At 45.3% G+C, this 21,469-nt stretch overlaps 1 protein-coding gene across 12 annotated transcripts in view; it reads left to right on the top strand.

Moving 5' to 3' along the window:
- KDM6B (lysine demethylase 6B) overlaps positions 1-21,469 on the top strand; it is a 2,050,345-nt gene that overhangs the window by 1,930,076 nt on the left and 98,800 nt on the right. For all 12 annotated transcript variants that reach the window (XM_069646240.1, XM_069646239.1, XM_069646242.1 and 9 more), the window contains 2 exons: positions 19,209-19,323; positions 19,860-20,047. In XM_069646240.1, coding sequence (XP_069502341.1) covers positions 19,209-19,323; positions 19,860-20,047 — 303 coding nt within the window. The remainder of the gene's footprint in view (positions 1-19,208; positions 19,324-19,859; positions 20,048-21,469) is intronic.

Here is a 21,469-nt window from a genome sequence, read left to right as displayed (position 1 = left end):
TGTCCTTGCTGGACAGACAGCAAGCCAATCACCACAGAGTGCATTTGGGTCTCCTAGGAGACTAAGCACAGCGAGTTTCGTGCACCTCCCTCACTTCCTGCACACCCCAGACACTCGGGCGCCAGAGGCGGTCTTCACTCCTGAAGCCCGTCAAAGGCGAATGAACAAAGAGACCAAACCTGGTTTGGCGTACAGACACAAACTCTAGAAAGACCTTTCCAAAATGAAATGGCGAAAATAGAAGACCGGGACCTGATTTAACAAAAGGGGCTCAGACTCCATTTTGAAAAACATGGCTCCCGCAATTTAACGTTACCGGATCTACAAATAGTTTGCGGTCGGGAAAAATCATGGTAGTTCGTTGTAAAACCACTCCCACCAGCCATTCTGAGAGGAAAGAGTAGCATGTGACTGCTACACGAGTATCTAGATATATGGGATGCTAAGTAAACCCCTCAAGCACTCTATTGTAAGATTGGGTGGGCTGGGTCTAGGAATTTAAACGACTAGTAAAGTCAATTTCACTTTACTTACTCTGGGAAACAGTAGTTTATCCCAGAGAAGGTATTTAAACCTTGGGAAAGCCTGAAAAGACTCCCCTGTGTCACTGCACTGAAGGTGCTGTGTGACAAAAATGAAAAGAGGATGCCTATGGAGTTGGTTAGACTCCATATCCAAAGAAAACAAACACTGAAAACAAACGGAATTAAAAGTACCAAAGTTCAGCAAAAGAGATGGGGGGGGCTCTCTAACGTAGAAAGGAATTGGCACATTTATGAGAATTCTTCCTAACAGTAGGCAAGACCGTTCCCACTCCTAAAGCTAACTTAAGGCATATACCTGGTGGTCAACCCTATATATTATAGTACTAGGTGGTGGAGCGAAAATTGGGTCGGTACTTAAGTCGTCATTATCAGTACCCACAAAAAGTCAATACATAAACAATCACAGTAGTCCTCTTAGGGAGGTTTTCTTTATCCTCTGTGGTCTGGGGCTTTAGGTATGTCATACCAAGACTCCTCTCTAAGTGGTAGTTTGGCCAAGCTGAAGTTTCTAAAGGTGACCGGGATGATAAACTGACGCAGAACACACTTTTCACAAATACCAAATGAGAGAATGTTAGGCAAGATTGTATGTAGTAACCGGGAGACTACACCAGCCTTGTCCCCTTGGTAATAGGGAACCCACCTATTGGTATAGGTCTGTACTGCACAAGTTGGTAGTGACTGAGCAGCCATACCCCTCTCAAGAGGGGTAAATGTGAGCTGTAGAGGTGTACTGAGTTTCACAATGACAACTATTCAATTAGCACACTCAAGTTTTAAGTTAAAATATTTATCAGTTTTAAATAAGCATTTTTTAAAGAGGGCAATTATGTAAAAATCAAATATACTTTAAAATACCTTTCCAGAATAAACACAAAGCTCTTAGATACTCTTTAGAGATGCTTCTTACACACGTCTTACACCCCGAGTTGACTTCACTAACTAGGACAGTAATGGCATTTATATATCACTAGTACACTTTGGAGATTCGGGGGTTGGTAGAAAGGAAAGGTTAAAAGGAGGTGTTGGGTAAGATCGGGTGCAGTAACCTTTGGAAGACTACAACAACCTTGACCTCCTGGCAATAGGAACCCAACCTTTGGTATATGTCTGCAGCAGGACTTGCACCGGGCAGTTCAACGGTACAGTGGGGGTACAGCAAGCTTCTCTTCCAAGTTCTTCCGACTTTTATGCAAGTTTATTCCATTCATACACAGCCTAGCTGTCACTCAGCAGGGTAGCTGTCCTCCCAAGACAGCCAGCCAGCCAATCCGCACTGGGCGCATTCAGGTAACCAAGGAGACTACAGTCAGGGAGCTTCGGGCACCTCCCTCGCTTCTTGTCCTGCCAAACACACTGTAGCCAGAGGCAGGCTTCAGCATTGAAGCCCGCCAAAAGACAAAACGAACAAAAGGGTCAAACCTGGTTTGGTGCGCAGTGTAAAACCCAGGATATGGTCAAAAAAGACTGAGTCCATTTTGACAAAATGGGCACTCATGGGTGCAATACTGCAGCTTCGGATTCAGCCTGCAGTAAAAACGCACAATGGTAGGAAAATTAAACCACTGCCACCGGCCATTAAATGTAGTGAGGGTAACCTACATTTTTTTACATGAGTAAGTAGGAACAGGGGCTACTAAGTAACCCCACAGTACTTCCAGACAAGATGTGTACTGGACCTACATAGTAAAAACAGGTAAGTAAAGTCAATTTCACTGTACTACTCTTGGGAACAGTTTTACCCAAGAGAAGGTATTTAAACCATATGAGAAATCCAAAGGACTCCTCTGTGACACCGCACCGAAGGTGCTGTGTGTCACAATAAAAATGGTGATGCCTATGAAGATTGTCTGACTCCAAAATCACTGAAACGGAGTCCAAATCAATTCAAAAATACATGAGTGCGAAAAAGGTCTCTTACTCAAGGATAAACATTAAAGGTCCTGAAAGTCCAGCAAAAGAGCTGCGGGGGGTCTCTAAGTTTGAAGGGAATTAGCACAGAAATGAGAATTCTCCCTAACGCACACGCTATATTTTTTAGAAAAATCTTTTATATAACAAAATGTGGCTTTACTACTAGTGCAGTGTTCCAACACACCAGGGTCTCTTACTCACTCTCCGGCCTTCTACAGGACAGTAGGGCCACTGGATGAAGGAACATGCATCTGCGTCATCTTTGTAGATGTTTTTACCATAGCTGAGGAAATTGTGGTGCCCTAAGCATGGACCTTGCACACTGAAGTCCTTGCTAGTGAAGTAGGTTTTGTCATTGTGAAGGCAGGCATTGGTGATAGAAAAGCGAGGTAAGGCAGAACCCCCATTCTCATTACTGCTAGCTTGTTCTTGCCTTTCCTCCCTTCCTCCTTGCCACTGTACACTCACATACACAAAGCCTAAGACCTAGTACATCAAGGCACAGTATTTGTATGTTATAACGCCACTAGAACGGCCACCTACAGAGGACGCTACAGGGACACACTTGTGTCACCAGCATTGAAATTGTGTAGCTCCGGAAGGGCTGTGAACATTTTAACAGTACTGGGTGCATTCAGGCATTCCAAAGACAATGGGGAATTTCGGGAACTTCCCTCACTTCCTGACCTTCTAGACCCACTGGACCCAGAGGTGATTTTGAGTACTGAAGCCCACCAAAGGCAAAACTAACAAAGGGCTCAAATCTTGCTTGGCACGCAGAGTAAAACCCAAGAAAGAACTCGCAAACAGAAAATGGCAAAAAAAAGACCATGGCCATTTTGACAAAACGGGTACTATACTGCAGCTGTGGATTCAGCCTGAGGTAGGATAGCGCAATGGTAGGAAAATTAAACTAGTACCACCAGCCATTTAAAGAAGTGAGAGTAACATAAAAAATGTTACAAGAGGAAGTAGGAAAAAGGGCTACTATGTAACCCCCCAGCACTCCACATAAGTTGGGGTGTGCTGGTATTACAAAGGGAAAAGGTAAATAGTCAATTTCACTTTACTATTCTTGGGAACAGTAGTTCTCACAAGAAAAGGTATTTAAACCCTAAGAGAAATCTAAAGGATTTCTCTTTGACACTGCCCTGAAGGTGCTGTGTGTCAGCATACAAAAAGTAGATGTCTATGGAGTTTGGCAGATTCTAAAAACAGGAAACGCATAATCCAAATTAGGTCAAAACACATGACGGAGTGAGAAAAAGGTCTTATTCGCTCCAGGATTAAAATTAAGTCCTAAGGTCCAGCAAAAAAGCTTGGGGTTCTAAGGTTAGAGGGGATTAGCACAGAAATAAGAATTCTCCCTAACATTAAGCAATTCTATTTGTGTAACTAAAGTATCAGATCCTTTACCTGTTCTACTCCTACACTGACTTTTTGGGATAGTTAGGGGTTGGACTTTAAATGAATGAATGCCTTGACAAGTGGCACTACAACATAAAGATTTGCTAGTGTGTACAACCAACTATTTTCCTTCCTACAGAATTTATTTGTTGTGGGTTTTACTAAATGAATACAATTACCGATATATTTGTAAATCCATGCGAGTGCGCAGTAGTACCGAATATACGGTAGCACTGTCATTGGTGTAATTCTCTGTAACGAATGCACCCGTGAGACACTACTATTGAAGCAATCGCCTCTAAATAGTATTGCTATTAATTCCTGTGTGCGTTGGTTAAGTGAAATACTTATTTATAAGAATAAATGTATATTTTTAATATAACATTTACTGTGTGAAAGGTTCTTTGTACTGTTGTATTTACTGGGTTCAGTGTACTTGCCTACATCTCATATCCTCCCCCTATGATCAGCCTGGCTGCTCTGCCATTCTACCAGATCATTGGGTAGTACAGACTTGTACTAAGAGTTGGGCACCTGTATGCCAAGGGATAGTTTTATAGTCTTATTTCAAGTGGACTTTAGGAAAGGTTCCCCAACAGGTAGTAGTCAGTTTTCCCCTGAAGAGTGAGAAGAATAGGCAATGGGGATAAAGAGGACCCTTTTGTCTTTACTTGCCTCCAGAAAACCAGGACAGGGTTCAAAATGAGCAAAAAGAAAGGGTGTTGCAAATCTATGGAGGCAAAGTTGCAAAAAGAAAATCCTTAAAACATTACTGCCGTAGTGGTCTACCGCATAGAGTCTCTCGTCTGTACACAGCTTATTTTTCTATTTGGCTCTCAACTATTCCACTTTCTCTCATCAACCCTCTGCCACAGACAATTTTCTGGTTTACCCCTAGCAGTATGTACAGTCTTCTTGGTCACCTTTGTGAGTGATCTGTACCTTCTACCAATAGCTAAGCGCTTCTAAGAGTTTGAAGCCTTACTGCACCATCACATCTACCAATGAATGTTTGGGTAAACTTTCTGAAAAACCCGGAAGTCTGCTGTAGTTTGGTGTCGCTAAACACACTTGTGGTTGTATAGGAAAACATACCACAAGCTTTTTTTTTTATCTGAATATGTGCATGTTCTTCATGTTAAGAAATGTCCCCTCATTTGTTATGACAAAGGACTTCTGTCTTAAGGTCACTACCTTTTGCATACCCTATAATCTTGAAGTAGTTCCAATAATGATTTGCTTCTAACAGGAAAGGTCAATTACTTTGTCGTGGTGAACAGTGTTTATAGGGGTCTTGGCTTACCCATCTTTAGTGTTGGAGAATTTAAATGTATTAATTTAAGTCTTGCCATGTGTGGCCCAGAGTAAGTTTGTGGATTTTAGACAGAGTTAAGGTGGTGTTGGGACAGAATTCCATTTTTGGGGTTCGCAGTCTCATTTAATGGGAGCCCTTATTTCTTAGCTTTTTTGCCATTTTTATTTTGTGTTTTTTTTTTTTTTCTTTTTATTTATTTTTTCTCTGTGGTCAGAGGGACTTCTCCTGAAGTTCCCCTGCCACTATATCCCTCCATTCTATACTTCAGGTTTATGGTATTGGGTCGCTCCTTGGGGTGTCCAGTCCGTGTTGTTGCTAAGGCATCCCATTTCTGCCCTAGGGTGATTTTATCACCCTACATTTATTTTAGGGGGTAGACTGGTGGTAGCTAATATGTAGTTTTGACTTCACCAGGGGTGCAAGCTGATTTGCCTCATTAGTCGCTCAATGTGCTTTTATGGTAACCGTTGGGGTAATAATGGGTCTTTTGAATGGATTGTGTCCTCCCACGTATTCCTCATCTTATGATATTCGTATCCTGCCAGCTTCGCTGCTTCGGAAAAAAGAATTCTCGGCAGAGGGCACTGTGCACGAGGATCTGGCGTTGATGTCTCTCGAACAGGCTCCGTACCATGTCGACGTCACAATCGGTATAAGTAGCACATGCAGCGCCCGTTGGCTTCAATTCCGTTTTTCCGATTGCTTCGATCTCGAACGGCGCGATACAAAATTATCTTCAGAAAATGTAGTCTTCTTCCACCCCTTCTACTCCCAAGACAGCGTTCAAAAAAATGTATCAACTGCAGATCGAAGATGTCGATTACAGATCCTCACTGCGTTTGTCTTTGGTGCCTAGGTTCAGACCATCGAACCAGCTACTGGGGCTCCTGTCAGTCGATGATGAAGGCTCTTTGTGAGAGGAAAGGTAAACTGGCGGTGGGGCGGGAAGCTTCCAAGGCCTTGTCAAAAAAACATAGGAAATCGAGCGATTCAAAAGAATCGGATCACCGTAAACATTCAAAGAGGTCTTGATCACGCAGTAAATCGAGACGCTCTTCATCTTCCTCTGATACGTCTACTGAATTGGTGTGATGCCCGACTAAGTCGGATTCCCCAATAAAATGGTATGCATTTATAAGGAAGATGATGGTCTTTGATATTACGGCCTCGACCCCCTCAACGAAGCCTCCAATGAGCCAGACCCCGGTCGCTCTGTTGGACGACACAGGGAAGTCACGAACTACTTTGCAAAAATCCAGTAGTAAAGGTGAACCTCGAAAGTCTCGAGTCGATGTCAAGTCGTCGAAGCTTCATCGATAATCAAATGTTTCCCCTACACCGACTAAAAAACATAAGTCGTTGAAGCCCTCGACTTTGTCGACAGCTTCGACATCGAAGCCAAAGGCGTTTTGGGCACCTTTGTCGAAGACGTCATCGGTGTCTTCGACTCCTTTGATACCATCGAAGATTCCTTTGACCCAAACTCAAGTACAGGAAAGGAAATGCACTCCTTTACCTAAGTCAGACTTCTTTAACTCTGTCTTCTATATTTGAAGAAAGTGTCTCTGAAGTAGTAGTTTCTCCTTTTGGAGTACAATATGGTACCAGAGAGGTGCCAGAAGAATTAATCGATCCAGAATCGAAAATGAGAGACCTGTATGACACCCTTCACTCTGCTAGTGGCATTGATACATCACCTGAGCTAGAGTTTACAAAACCTGACCCTGCATAACATGCAGATTCAGGGTACAGAAGTTTAATGAATAGGGCTGTTGAATACATGGGCTGGGGTAGCGCCTCACCCACATTTGATCAGGATGATATCACTGATATGCTTGACCAGGGCCCCCAAAAGGACCCAGTTATCCCCTTCCATAGGGCACTTCAGAGAACGGTAGAAAAAACTGGGAAGTTCCTGATACAATTGGTGCAGTCAACAGTAATTTTCCAAAGAAGTATAGAACTTCTAGCTCTGACCCCGATTTAAGTAGGCATCCTACTCCAGAAAGTCTGGTTATTCAGGCTGCAACTTCATGAAGACAAACAGCATATCCATCTATCTCCCCGGATAGAGAGGATAAGAAGGTGGATGCTTGTGCCCGTAAGGTCTTTACCTCAGGTAGCATGTCTCTCAAGTCAACTGTCACCTGTACCCTGGCCAGGTTCACCCATACCCTGTGGGACTGCATTTCGGCGGTGGCTGAACATATTCCGGAAGGCGAGGAAAGGGAAGGCTTCCTGAATATTGTCAGACAGAAAGGAGGCAATGGGAGAATGTCTCCAGTTTGGACAGGATACTGCTGATAGTATCAGCAGATCCATGGCTACAAGCACAGTGTTATGCAGATTTGCGTGGTTGAGGAAGTCAGGGTTTGCACCAGAAGTGCAGGCCAGGCTACTCAACATGCCTTTTGATGGCTTGAGGCTGTTTGGTAGTAAAGCTGATGAAAGCTTAGAAAAACTACAGACCTCAAAAGCAGCAGATAAATCTCTTAGCGCCTTCATGCAACAGTTCAGAAATTCGGGCTCATCTTCCTGGAGAGGTCTTTCTTTTCAGTACTACTCCTCTTTTAGTAGAGGAAGAGAACAGGCCATTCAAAGAGGCAAGAGAAATGTCGCTCGTGGTGGACGAGGAAAAAGAGCAAAACCAGCCTCAGGAACGGCATCTTTGCCCTCAACCGCTCCTGCAGCCGCCTCCAAATCACTCTGAGGCCTTATCACACAACACTGGTGGGAGGCAGAATCTCTCAGCATCTGAAAGAATGGTGGGGCATTACTTCAGATGCTTGGGCACTGGAGACAGTAGCTCAAGGTTACTGCCTTCCCTTCCTAAAAAGGCCTCAGGACCATCCCCCGGGAACCAACTTTGTCAAAATTCCAGATCCGCTCCTGTTGCAGGAAATTTTAACCCTGCTAGAGAAAGGTGCAATAGAACATATAACTGTAGCGTAACAAGGGTTGGAGCTCCCCTTACTTTCTCATTCCAAAGCTGGATGGATCATTGAGACCCATCTTGGACTTAAGAAACTTGAACAAGTTCCTCAGGAAGGACAAGCACAAGATGGTAACCCTTTCTCAGATCCTTCAGGCTCTCCAACTCCAAGAATGGTCGGTATCAATGGACCTTCAGGATGCTTTCATGTGCCAATCCATCCCAAGCACAGAAAGTACCTGAGGTTCACGGGTTGGCGGTTCTCATTTTCAATTTTGAGTTCTGCTATTCGGGCTAACCTCCTCCATGAGGGTTTTCACCAAACTGATGGCGGTTGTGGCAGAAATCTTTTTGGCAACCATGGCTGGAGATGATGGTAGTGACGGACGCCTCACTCACGGGGTGGGGAGCCCACACCAACTATCTGACAATCGACGGTCGTTGGTCTCCATCTGAGTCCAAACTACTCATCAACCTGTTAGCGCTGAAGGCCTTCCTGCCCTCTGTACAGGGAAAGAATGTCTTGATAATGACGGACAACACAGTGGCCATGTACTATCTCAACAAGAGAGGAGGCGTAGGATCACTACCACTGTGCAGAGAGGCAATGCAGCTCTGGTTCTGGGCAATACGAGAGGGAATCTCTCTATCAGCAGTTCACCTAGCCGGAGAGCAGAACACGGCGGCAGATGCTCTGAGCAGGCAGAGATAGTCTCCCACGAGTGGGAGTTAGCTCAGGAAGTCCTTCTGGAGAGCTTCGCCCTTTGGGGAACCCCCTCAAGTGGATCTGTTTGTGACCGCGGTGAACCGGAAGTGCGAACAGTTCTGTTCAAGGGGACTTCCCCCAAGAGGAGGTCTAGGAGACGCGTTTGTGGTGGACTGTAAGTTCCCACTTCTGTACGCGTTTCCTCCAATTCCCATGATTCCTCAAGTAATCAGGAGGTTGAGAAAGTTCAAGAAACCATGATCCTAATTGCCCCGGATTGGGCCAGGAGGACGTGGTACCCGGAACTTCTGGACATGTCCATCTGCCCTCCAATATGTCTTCTGCAAAGAGAGGATCTTCTCTCGCAAGAGGAATGTCGGGTTCTCCATCCAGAGATCAAAACACTCAAACTTCACGCATGGTTTCTGAAAGGTTCAGATACAATGATTGGGATCTTCCGGATGACGTAATGGAGATTTTGCTTTTGGCCAGAAGGCCAGCAACAAAATCTTTGTACCATTGTCGTTGGAACAAGTTCAGTAACTGGTGCAAAGATAAGGATGTGGCCCCTTTTCAATGTGGCACCCCAATGGTGCTATCTTTCCTATTGCATCTAGCCAATCTGGTGCATCAGATTGGGAAAATTAAAGGATATCTTGCTGGGCTGTCCATTTTCAAGCGCTCCCCGGAAGAGGTTTCCCATTTCAAAATTCCATTATTAATTCAGTTCCTGAAGTGGCTTACTAATGTGTACCCTCCAGTCCCCTTTCATGTCCCAACTTGGGATTTAAATCTGATACTTAAGTTTCTAACTTGTATACCTTTTGAGCCTCTGCACTCCTGTCCCTTGAGGCTTCTAACATTAAAAACTGTTCTTCTTGTGGCCTTAACATCAGCCCGCAGCGTTAGACAACTACAGGCGCTCATGTAAACTTCCATATACTACTTTTTACAAGGACAAAGTGGTTCTTAAGGTTAAACCCTCTTTCTTAACAAAAGTAGTTTCTGACTTTCACTTGTCACACAAAATCATATATTGCCAACATTCTACCCTCCTCCTATTTGGGCAAAGAGGAAAGAGGAGAGACTGCATAGACTGGACCCAAAAAGGGCTATCAGTTTTTACATTTCAAGAATGTCAAAATTGCGTCAAGATGACAAACCTTTTGTAGGTTATGGGATTAGCGGTGACAAAACAGACTATATCCCGCTGGATCATTCTGGCTATAATTGAGTGCTACAGATTGGCGGGAAAGGACCCACCGGATGGCCTTCGAGCCCATTCCACTAGGGCTCTGAAGAGGGGAGTCCCTGCAGCAGATATTTGTTCAGCTGCAACATGGCCATCAACGCATACCTTCATCAAGCATTATTGCTTAGATGCCTCTTCTTCCAATGAAGGGTTATTTGCCAAGGCAGTACTTAATTCCGTCCATGAGAAAATAATGAGTCCACCCCCCCCAAAATTGCCACTGCTATGGGAGTCTGTCATAAGATGAGGAATTTGTGGGAGGACACAATCCATTCGAAGAACAAGTTACTTAACAACTGTAATGTTCTTTCGACTGGATGTTCCTCCCACGTATTCCTCATTGCCCCTCCCATCCTACCCTGCAGTACAGTTTACGTAAATTACACTCTCCTCTCACAAAGGGTCTATCAGTCATGGGGCACACCTGCGTGTTCCTCAAATATATCCTCGAAAAAACAGAACTGATGCCAACGGGCGCGGCTCGAGCTACTTATACTGATGGTGACGTCGACAGGGTATAGAGCCCGTTAAGGTACTTCGATGCCACAACCGTGTGCACAGCGCCCTCTGCCGAGAGAATTTCTTTCCGAACCGCCGAAGCTGGCTAGATACGAATATCATAAGATGAGGAATACGTAGGAGGAACATCCAGTCGAAAGAACGTTACAGTTGGTAAGTAACTTGTTCTTTCTCTGCGGGAAAACATGAGACGGGCCTTAAAATGGCAGTTCTGGCTATGCAGGCTCTTTGTGAGCCCAAGATGACAGCCTCTGTGGTGGTTTGGACTGGTTCACACCAGTTCCTGGCTCTGGACAGGCCACTACACTTCTGTGGATGTGGGCCTTCAGTGTTTAACGTTTTTTTAGGCCAATGTGATTTGCTTGCCGCCAAAACCATCATCTTAAATCCCCTAATGGGATTGGTGGCAGGCAGAACCAGCTCCTGTAGGTGTAAAAATATATAGGAGACACCCCTTGTTAGGCAAGATTGTATGCAGTACCCTTTGGGTACACTACAACAACCCTGACCTCCTGGCAATAGGAACCCAACCTTTGGTATAAGTCTGTACTACACAGGTTGGTAGCGTGTTGAGCAGCCAGGCTCATCTCAAGAGGGGCCAATATGACCTGTAGGGGAGTTGCACAGAGATTCACAGTGACAAGTATTCAAATAAATGTACACACAAGATTTCTTGATTGTTAAATTGATAATTAAATTGATAATTGTTCAGTCGGTTTGAGTCCGCCTTCTTCAGAAGGGGTAATATAATAGTGACACACACATACACTCCAAATACACACTTAGTTTCACTAAATCTGCAAGCATCCATTTGGGATGTCACACACACTTCCTATACCCTCAGGTGACATGAATAAGTAGGACACTGTGGACATTTAATTTCTGATGCTCGTTAATCTGCTTAGAATCACATGCTGTGCATATAGTCCGACATCCAGTAGTAGCCGCGGAGTATTGCATCTTGTCTTTCGGGGACTGAAAGGGGACTTCGTCATAGGCATGTCTGTAACACTATCCCTATCGTGACGTGTAGTGTACCCAAAATCTCTCACGTGCTGAGGTCCCTCAGATTTTCTTTTTCCCACCCAGATTACTGGTCTACCTATTGCAGAGCTCTTTCATAAGAGACTTTATCACTTGTATATAGACTTTGTCAATTATCCCATTAAGTCATTTTGACGGTGGTTCCTGCACTTCACCGAAGACTGCTGTGGACTTTCGATGCCTAAGATCCGGCGGGGTGGCCATATCCTTTCAGCTATGTCTCTTTCCCCTTCTTTGCCCTCTAGTTCAGGTCATCGCATTTATTGCCTTTCGCTATGGAAAGTACACCGTTTAGGTTTTGCCCTTCTTACAGGGTCAGATATCCTTGGAAGGACAAGCACTCTAAGTGCAATAATTGTCTACCCCTTGACCATGACGAAGCGCGGTGCGTGGCCTGTAAACTCCTGCGCCCTAAAACGCTTAAGGAGCGCAGCGTTAAGCAGTGGGCGGCCTGCGGCATTTTGCGGGCTGGATCTTCTACCCGCACCCGCCAAAAGTGACAGGGGTACTAGTAATGACCAGGCATCCGTGTCCGATGCCATCTACCATCATGACGGACACTCCTAGGTCCACCACACCCGCCCCCGAAACCGCTAGGCCTGACACGAGCCATGCTATGGGGATAACACCCGGCAACAGGGGCGTACGAGTTCGAAGCCACACTAAACCCCCAACCCCGGTTTCGACGGTACCATCCAGCGCCAACCGGACCGCCGAAAATTTCGACTGAATCCTCTGATCTTCAAGATCAACGGTCTTCCCCGCATCCACAGCAGCGTCTTGCGACTGTGCCTTCTAAACCAAAGGGCGCTACTTTCTAAACACATCCGACCATCGAAATGCGCGTAGTTGACTCTCAGACGCCGCCAAAGGGCCCGGTAGGAGAAAAATCTACTGCTAGGCCTCCTAGTCAACCGGCACATCGCCCCGATTCGCCGAACATCTCCGAAAGCATCGCTAGGATTGCTTCGGCAATGGGGCTGAAGGAGAGGTCTAAGGAGATGACAGCACAAGGAGTGGTCCGCAGACATGTCGAAAGACACGTCTCAGCACCCCGATGCTCGCGAGGACTAAGGGTAATTCTGTGCCCTTGTCTAGAGCTATTGGAGACAAATTTCGGCGACATCAGGAGGAAAATGTAAATTTTCCACCCCTAGACTCTTCTGGTTCATCTAGATGGACCAGAGAAAAATGTGAAGGGTGTGTGGACAGGTTGTAGAAGTTTCTCGCTTTCAGGAAAATTAGGAGCTTCTCAGGAGGATTGCACTTCCATGCATCCCCAAGGCGAGATCCAGATGGACACTTTGCAGGACATTAATGATGAGGAGGAGGATACTAACTTCCTACAGAACTGCACTGTGGATGACCAGGCAGATCCCATAGGAGACTGGGAGGACAGTCACCAGTGTGAGACGGAACCATGGGCACTCCCCACTCACGACCAAGACCCTGATGTCCTATGTTTGGATTCCCCTCCCTCCACCCCGGCTCGCCAAGCTTCCCCAGTGGACGATCAGATGGCGTTCAGCGCCATATTGAGGAAGGCAGCTGAATACTTTCAGATAGCCACCCAGGAGGCTTTGCCTGAATAGGACTTTGTGGAAGATATCCACAAAGAGAAGCCTCCCTCCAGCAAGGCCATACCTCTTCTCAATTCTATCAAGAGGAGACTGGCTCCTTCCTTGATTACGCCAGCCCTGACTGGGCGTAAATCCGAGGGTGGAGAAATGATTTTGCTCATTGCCTACTGACCCTACATACATTAAGGACCATGCCACCCCCGACTCACTAGTGGTTACCACCACCCGTAAACGGGCAGGAGTCCCCCTTGCTACAGGAGAGGCACCTCCTGATAAGGGGTCAGAGGCTGTACGCCTTGGGAAAACGGATCACCACAGCAGCTGCCTTTTTCCACGTGCTTAGCAAACACTACATTGCTTGCTAGGTATGCCGATGCACAGTGGAACCTACTGCAGGAGGGCCTCCAAGAGGTACCTGAGCCCGCTAGAACCAAGTTACTTCTCGTGACCGAAGGCAGGCAGGTCAACCAAAATGTACTGAAGAACACGCTGGATGCTGCGGAGATGGCAGGAAGATCACTAGCTCAAGACACCCTGCTCAAACGGCATGTTCATGCTTGGCTTAGGAACTCTGGTTTCAAGGCGGAAACCCAGGTAGCTCTTATTAATAAGCCTGTTGAGACCAATCTCTTAGGTAAAGCAGTCGACGATGCCCTCGAGACTGCCAAAAAGGAGCATGAGACTCTTAAGTCTCTTGAGAAAATCATCCAAAAGCCCTCCCCCCAGGCTCCTGCAGGTCCTTTCGAGCCAATCCCATTCCACTCAAAACCTATATAATACGGGAAATGCCTGGAACTCATGACAGGCATCCAGCACCCCCAGCCAACTATCCATCCAGGGACCCCAGCGCGCGAAAGGCAGAGGCCCCAACTCCAGGTGTACTACAGCCTCTGGTCAGAAATGACCTATGGATCCAGGTCCCCTCCCATGTCACCCCGGTTGGGGGGGGGGGGGCGCTTAGCATATTTCCATTTAGGCATGTGAGGGGATAACGTTAGACCAGTGGGTTCTCAAGACGGTCGCCCACAGGTACTGTGTGGAATTCGCCCGACCACCACAATTCAGACTGCCCAAAGCACGACTCCTGATGCCAGACCATCTGCGAATCCTGATACAAGAGGTGGAAGCACTTCTGGAAAAGGACACCATAGAAGCCGTTCCTATTCTTCAGGTAAACAAGGGTATTTATGAAGTGTACTTCCTTGTACCCAAAAAGGACCTCACCATGCGCCCTGTACTAGACTTGCGCCCAGCGAACAAATTTGTCAAACCTCAAAAGTTACATATTAAAACAGGGAGATTACATGGCGACACTGGACATGAAAGATGCATACTTTCATATTTCAATGTTGCCAGGGCACAGAAAATATGTAAGGTTCTCGATAGAGGACAGGCACTATCAATTCAAAGTACTTTGGCATTGTCTCGGCGCCAAGGGTGTTTACAAAGGTTCTGGCGGTAGCTTCCGTTGCAGTTTACCCTTACCTCGATGACTGGCTCATAACAGGGGACTACTACAAAACATGCTTATTTAACACTCTGAAGACAATAGACCTCTTGTTCAGTCTGGGATTCTCCATCAACGAGAAGAAATCCAGCTTTGACCCCAGTCAGGTCAAACAGTTTCTAGGGGCTGTAATTCTTACGAAAGACGGCCTCATCTTCGCCTCCAACAGAGGGTTCAGAACTTGCTGTTTCAGATCCCTCGATATGTAGCCAGTTGGGAAGGGACGATACCCAAGGCCATGCGACTGCTAGAATGATTGCGTCGTGCATTTATTTAGTTCCTCATGCGCGGCTGCGTCCCATGCAAGAGTGGCTCAACAGCCAGTGGTGTCAGGCTGTCAGGGTCCGACTTGACTGAATTCCACAGGAGCTGATGCTGGCCCCACAGACCCTCACCAGGAGTTCACCTCTCAACCCTTAAGTATAAGCTGAGCTGAGAACCCCAAGAAAGGGAATGGGTAATTTGGAGAAAATAACTGAGACACTGCAGCCCTGCAACCGTCTGGTAGGCTCTGGTATCTGTAGTAAACAAATACACTTGGTTACTTATATATTAATATAACTTCTTTTCTAAAATTATTTTAAAATAAACTCTAACTTCATTACCTCTAAAACCTCTGTATTAGACTGAGAGGTTATTTATCTGTATGGAATATCTTGTAAACAGTTATAATGCTTAGTGCATATAGTCTCAAGCCATTCAAGTCTCTTTAGGATTCTAAAGTAATGTAATTCTTTTTCGCCTTTTTAAGTTCTTTCAACTCTATAAAGTTTGAGTTTAAAATGTTTTTGTGAAATGCAGTCTTTCTTTGAAGAATTGAATTCCTTTTGCATAAAATTACATTAAATAGAAACTCATAAACTTTCTTGAATGCTGCTCTCCTTCTGCGGGTGAACCTTTTCTTTTTACACATACGAACACATAGTTTCTTTCTCGACACGCGTTTGCGATAAACACGCGAAATCACAAGACGTGAAAAAATTGCCCTCGCGTATAAAATTCACACGTGCATATTAACAAATACCCGCACGCGTGAAAACAAGTGTACGCGTGCTAAAAAAACAACTCGCGCTACGTAAATGAACTCGCGCTCTATCGCTTCCGAACACACGCGGTTATACGCAATGTCACTCACTTAAAAATTGTACACGCGTTCAAAACAACTTGCGCTTAGTTAAAAATGGACTTGCGCTCTATCGCAACCCAACACGCGCTTTCTTACGCAAAGTCTCTCAGGTTAAAAAATGTGCACGCGCTCAAAAAACACTCATGCTATTCATTTGGACACCCGCTCTATCCCTCAGAATACCTGCGCTCTCCCATAACAACGTTACTGACGTCACGCGGACTCGCGCACGCGTTTAAACCATCTTGAAACACTTTTCATGCAGTCAACAACTTTAAAACTTGAGCGCATAGTCTTTACACGTGTTTTCTTATAGTAATAGAACTAAAACGTCTTTATACTCAGTAAACGTAAACTCGTAAACTCTTAAGTTTTTCTTATGAAAGATGAAAGTTCACTGTGAAAATCTTTTAGCTTTTAAAAATAACGATCCCACCTGATGTCTTCTAGTTCACTCTGGCTCAGCAAACGATTTTCTTATTTCTTTGGTAAATCTTCTGAACTCTGAAAGGCCTTACTTAAGGAGCTTAACTAATACACAACTAGCCACTGAATTACTATGGATGAAAGGAAGTTTAGAATCTTGCTCACCTCCCAAGAATCCAACCCATTATCCTATCCACCAATAAGACAAACCAAACATACTATTGTTCCTTAACCCAATCAGATTAAGTTTCTTTCTCTCCATCTTGACTTGGGCAACCACAATGTTAATTCTATGTACAAACTCTTCCTGAATACTACTCTAGCCAAACTCTTCCTGTATACTACTCCAGCCAGCCCTGACACAGGCCAGCGGACAATGGGAGGATCTGATGGTGTTCTCGCCAGCCCTCGTTCTCTCTTGGCTGTCAAGATGGGCTTTCCTTGCACCTGGGTCGAGCACTGTTGGTGGCTCACGCTCGGTCAGTCCTGCTTCCTGGGAGTCCGGAGGATCTTCCTGGAGCTCTTGGCCAACTTAAAAGCAACGCACACAGTCTGGTGTTAATGTCCCTGGCTCTACGGTTTCCAGCAGCAACGGCAGTGTAAATTCAACCCGCTTCGAGAGGATGTCCAGGTGGCTTACTTTAGAGTTGAACGGTTCCACCAACTCAAGGGGAGAAGTCGTCCTTGCAGGGCTTCTCTAGTCGAATGGAATTCGGAGCTTCAGCACAGCAGCAGGGCTTCACCGGGCAAACCAACAGTCCAGGAATTGCAGCAGGCATCTCTTCCAAGTTCTTCTTCGGATTCCTTCGTCCAGTGGCGACTCTGCCTTGCAAGCCAAAAAGCCTGGCCTTTTAGGCAGATTTCTCCCATTGATTCCAGCCTAGCTGTCAGTCACCCAGCAGGGTGGCTGGCCTTGCCGGAGAGCCAGCCGGCTAATCACCTAGGAGTGCATTCCTGTCTGCTAGGAGACTAATCACAGGGAGTTTCGAGCACCTCCCTCGCTTCTTGCCCTGCCAGACACCCTGAAGCCAGAGGAGGCCTTCACTCGTGAATCCTGCCAAAGACGAAACGAACAAAGGGACCAAACCTGGTTTGGCGCGCAGAGTAAATCTCAAGAAGGACCTTTCCACAAAGAAACGGCAAAAAAAGACCAGGGCCATTTTGATAAAAATGGCACCCTTGGGTGCTTTACTGCAGCTGCCAACGCCACAATGTCACACTGCCACCAGCCATTCATCGAGGAAAGGGTAACATAAAATTGTTACATGAGAAGCTAGACAAAGGGGATACTAAGTAACACCTCCTGCATCCTACTGTAAGATAGTGTTTGATGGGTCTGGAAAGTAAAGTCAATTTCATTTCACTGCTCTGGGAAGCAGTAGTTTATCCAAGTGTAGGTATTTAAACCTTGGGGAAATCTGAAAGACTTTCCTGTGCCACTGCACTACTCCCTCTCTCCAGGTTAAAAATTCAAGTCCTCAAAATCCAGCAAAGTTGCTGGGGGTCTCTAAGGTAGAGAGGAATTGGCACATTTCTTTCTAACACCCTTTTTCCTGAGCTCTGAGATGCTGGATCTTTTGAGGATAACCATGTCTGCCTACCTGTAAGTACTTGCCTCTGGGCCCTAGGTTGGTGGGTTAATCCAGATACTCCCTCTCACGGACCCTTGTTGTTGTTGTTGTTGTTGGGTTCTGCATGCCCCTTCTGCTGCATTTCTCTATTGATTAACATTGGGGCCTGAATCCTGCTCTGCTTCTCTGCTCCTGTGGCTGCTAGATCTCAAACCATCCACTGGATCTCTTCTTCTGGGTCACCATTGGTGTCTCCTGGAGTCTGTTGCTTTGTTCTTGGCACCTGTGGAAAGAAACCTACTTACCTGGTTTTTCCTATTTCCTATGCGGCACAGTTTTCAACACTGGAACTCTTACAAGTGACACTACAAAATACTCAGCTGGACTGACTTTTTTCTAGGGACCCCAAGGTCTCTGGAGTTCCTCACAAAGCCTTGTATCTTTAGGGACTTCCCCTGATTAACTGGGGACTTTTAACTATGAAGATTGCACTGATGCATAGAATTCCCTCCTTGGCATGTAGTAGTCCCTTCTGGACCTAAGGACTGTCTGTCTTAAAGAGATCCTGGACTTTTGTAGCCCTCCTGGCTGTTTACCAACTCTGTATAGCACTTAAATGTTGAGCACAGGTCAACCCAATCCCCAGTGCTCAACATAGAACTGCTATGCTGTTATATGCATATATGTTGCATATAATACTTTCTGTAGAAGATAATCGGAAGCCTGCACTAAGTTCTGTTTTGTACCTTGGGATTCTGAACCCCATCATCATTATTGTGTGTAACATTGTCTAGGAGTCTTTCACTTAACTTGCATCTGAAATTTTACATGTATGGGGCCTACATTTGTGTTTCTGGATTGAGTTGGGCCTTTACTGGCCAATTACTGTTTTTAGCTACTGTTCTCGATTTGTTCTCTGTAACTTTACTTATTTTTCCCATCATAAATATGTTGTGTTACCTTATAATGAAGTGTATATTCCTACAGTATACCAATGTGGGTGTTCTTGTGAGGAGTCTGACTAAATGTCTTTCCCAGCCAAACTGAAGCCTGACTGGTGGGCTACGCTTATCAATGAAAAGTATGGTCTTTTCTTTTGGGAAATGCACTGATCCACCTTTAGTTTAGATGATTCCACAGCCTTCTCCTGAGTGTTGTGCAAAATTCTCCCCAACAGCCAGTGTTAAATATGTGGTTATGGCCTTATACAACACAGTGTGAATGTCACAGGTGCTGACAGTCCCATATAAGTTAGAAGAGGCATGTATCAGAAGTCTCAACTTGTTCTGAAATTTCTACAAGACTAGAAAACAATCTCTTTTGACCTCTTGGTATTTCTTTTGACACATTTTTGGCTTCTGCAGGACACCAGGAGAACAACAACTTCTGTTCAGTGAACATAAACATCGGGCCTGGGGACTGCGAATGGTTTGCCGTACACGAGCATTACTGGGAGACCATCAGTGCCTTCTGTGAAAAGTGAGAGCTGTGACAAATGGGACACTGGGAGGGAGGCATTGTAGGCAGTCATGGGAGGACAAGATGTATGTGGGGTTATGGCCATAGCAATAGTGGGGTGTAATGTAAGCAAAGGGATATGAAACGCTGGACCACATTTGGGTGCCAACTTGCAAGAGTGGAGGTGATGGGTGGACTGTGAAAAATAGTTTGATTGCAGGTGGAAAGCCTCATTGCGGTGGGATGAAGCAGCTCTTGATACTTTTTAATTAAAATTAATCACACACCCTTTCTTATCTCCTAAAGGTATCACCGCCTAAGGTTTGGCATTTTTGGATACGGGTTTTATGGGTTTTCTGGATTCGTGGATATTTTGGGGAGTGCAGGGCGGGCTGCAACCTTGGAAGGGGGCCAGTGACGGCATTAGGCATTGCTCAGCAGGAACATTCATAGCGAGTTATGAGATTAGGATTGAACCTGAAAGGTCAGAGGGTACTGTGGTATTTGTAAGTGTTTTATTTTTTGACTATTGTGTTTTTTTTAAATGAAATTTGCAGGCACAATGTTGACTACCTAACTGGCTCCTGGTGGCCAATCCTTGAGGACCTTTACAAGGAGAACATCCCAGTGTATAGATTCATCCAAAGGCCAGGTGACTTAGTGTGGATCAATGCTGGCACAGTTCACTGGGTGCAGGCAACCGGCTGGTGTAATAACATTGCTTGGAATGTGGGGCCCCTCACACGTGAGTACCTGACAATCATGGAGATAAGGGGCATGTGCCTTGGATATTGTTATGGAAATTATTCCTTTTTGCAACTATCCCTCCATTGATATCAATACAACATGAAGCATATTGGTATATTAATTTATATCCTGGCTGCTGTGGGGGGAATGTGGCCTACCTGCTTCACTAAATTGTTTTGGGAGCGTTTCTCCCATTTGCATTTTATATTTTTACTTTGTAATGCAGTATAGCAAAATGTTTGTAATGCTCCCAATCTGCACAGACCGGCTGGTGGCAATGAACCTTAAGTTTTCTTCTGGTGCACTATATGTAGCATCTTTTTTTAACCACGACAATGCCATTTTCAGTTTAGATACTCAAAATGGCAGTGCCTTGAAATAAAATTCCTGTCTCTTTTGGCTACTTGTTTTTTTGTTTGTCTAATTACTCTCTGTATAAAGTAATGTATTTTCATGGGGTCCAGCCTTTGAATTACAGTCGTCAAACTGGTTGAAATGGACTATCTGGTCCAAATACACATTCCACCCAGGTGATTTCTGTTGCTAGGCAGATGTCGGGTAGCTTTCTATCCATGATTGGACCGCCACAACCAGTTTGCATGGTGGCGTTATTTCCCGTTGGAGGGCTGGGGCAGCTCCCAGCCAGGAGATTTGGATAAGAGGGTCTGGAGCCATTTTGAATGTCGATCACTGCAACCAAGATTCTGAAGAAAGCTCCAACAGAAAGTCCGAAGTTCTGATGCTGAGGAACCCAGCATTGCCAAAGCCACCCACCGGGAATCCTTCAGCGACCAACGAAGACCTTTGTCTGCACTTTCCTGTTAGGAATGATTTCTCTTCATCACCTTTCCCTCCATTTTTTATGGACACACCAACTTTTTGCTTTTTATTTTTGAATCTGAACTGAACATTTTACAGTGCAGTGAAGCCTTCAGCTTGACTGCACTTGTTTTAGCTCATTTGTCATGGGGAAACCAGCATGTCCTTCATGCTGTCCGTACTGGGAAACATTCTTTCCTTTGTTTTATTACTCTTCTTGCCACTTTTGGTAACTTTTGTCATTTTACTATACAACACTAACCAATAAGCTCAAACTCTGCATACTTATCTCACTCAAAAACTCACACAACCATCTCTCGCACAACAAACCGCACGCACTTCACAACACTGCAACAACACATAAACCGGATCAACAGCACACGCGGACTGACTCGGATCCGATACCTGCACCAAAGCTCAGCACCCGGTGTATACTGAGTTGAAGCTGCCAACAGCACACCACTCCTCTCACTATCCTACTCCCTTCTTCAACCTACTAACCCATCCCACCTTTATCGTTTGCAGATCCGCCTGAGCGCCTGGGGACCAATTCCGTTGGTGACGGTGCACGGTACAAATACCTTTAACATTTAACTTATAA

This window comes from Ambystoma mexicanum, chromosome 1p (genome assembly GCF_040938575.1).
Source record: "Ambystoma mexicanum isolate Mex_15411 chromosome 1p, UKY_AmexF1_1, whole genome shotgun sequence".
Taxonomy (NCBI): Eukaryota; Metazoa; Chordata; class Amphibia; order Caudata; family Ambystomatidae; genus Ambystoma; species Ambystoma mexicanum.
The sequence above is the reverse complement of the archived record's forward strand: the minus strand, read 5'-3'. Positions and strand labels throughout refer to the sequence as shown.